We start from the raw sequence: 589 nt of genomic DNA on the forward strand, positions 1-589 counted from the left end.
TTATTACCAAATATTTTTTCCCAATCTGTAGGTTCTCTTTTGACTCTTTTGGAGAAGTCTTTGGAAGCACGTAAAAATTTAATTTTTAGAAGGTCAGTGGGCTTGGTTTTGAATGCAGCAAACCTGTGGATGCTTGGAGTGCTGCTCCCTGGGCCCCAGAGTGCAGTGGCGCTCCCAGGCAGAGGGGAGCTGTAAGGGCCAGGGAGGTGAGTGCCCAGGGCCACACAGCGGGGGTCGTTTTCCGTGGTGCTGGGGGTGGGGTGGAGGGGCTCTGGGGATGCCTTGGGTTGAGGGGTGCTCAAGAGGAGGGGCTGTGGGGCACTGGGCTTGCAAACATCTGGGAACAGGCCTCCCCACCTTTGAGCAGGTCCATGGTGTGCAGCTCGAATGAGATGCCGTTCTTCCTGGCGAAGGTGTAGATGGCGTGGCGATGGGGACGGTGGTGGCGGCGGCGGTGGTCCTAGACAGCAGTGGATAGGGGCAGAGGGCCCGTAATAGAGCCTCAGGTCCCGCCCCAACCCCTGTCCACCCCCTGTCCCCGCTGACGCCCCTCCCAGTTTTACCCAGGGCACAGGCTGCTGGGCTTTTC

General features: G+C 59.1%; 1 protein-coding gene across 1 annotated transcript in view; it reads right to left on the reverse strand.

Moving 5' to 3' along the window:
* The window catches only part of GSTT2B (glutathione S-transferase theta 2B), a gene marked incomplete at its 5' end in the record, with an annotated part of 5,930 nt that extends 5,470 nt beyond the window's left edge, over window positions 1–460 (reverse strand). Inside the window, 1 exon segment of the mRNA XM_007957405.1 lies at window positions 358–460. Within this exon segment, the coding sequence (XP_007955596.1) occupies window positions 358–460 (103 nt within the window).
* Between the last annotated feature and the right edge of the window lie 129 nt (window positions 461–589).

The sequence above is a fragment of the Orycteropus afer genome, unplaced genomic scaffold (assembly GCF_000298275.1).
Source record: "Orycteropus afer afer isolate SDZICR_OR568_19922 unplaced genomic scaffold, OryAfe1.0 scaffold00744, whole genome shotgun sequence".
Lineage (NCBI taxonomy): Eukaryota > Metazoa > Chordata > Mammalia > Tubulidentata > Orycteropodidae > Orycteropus > Orycteropus afer.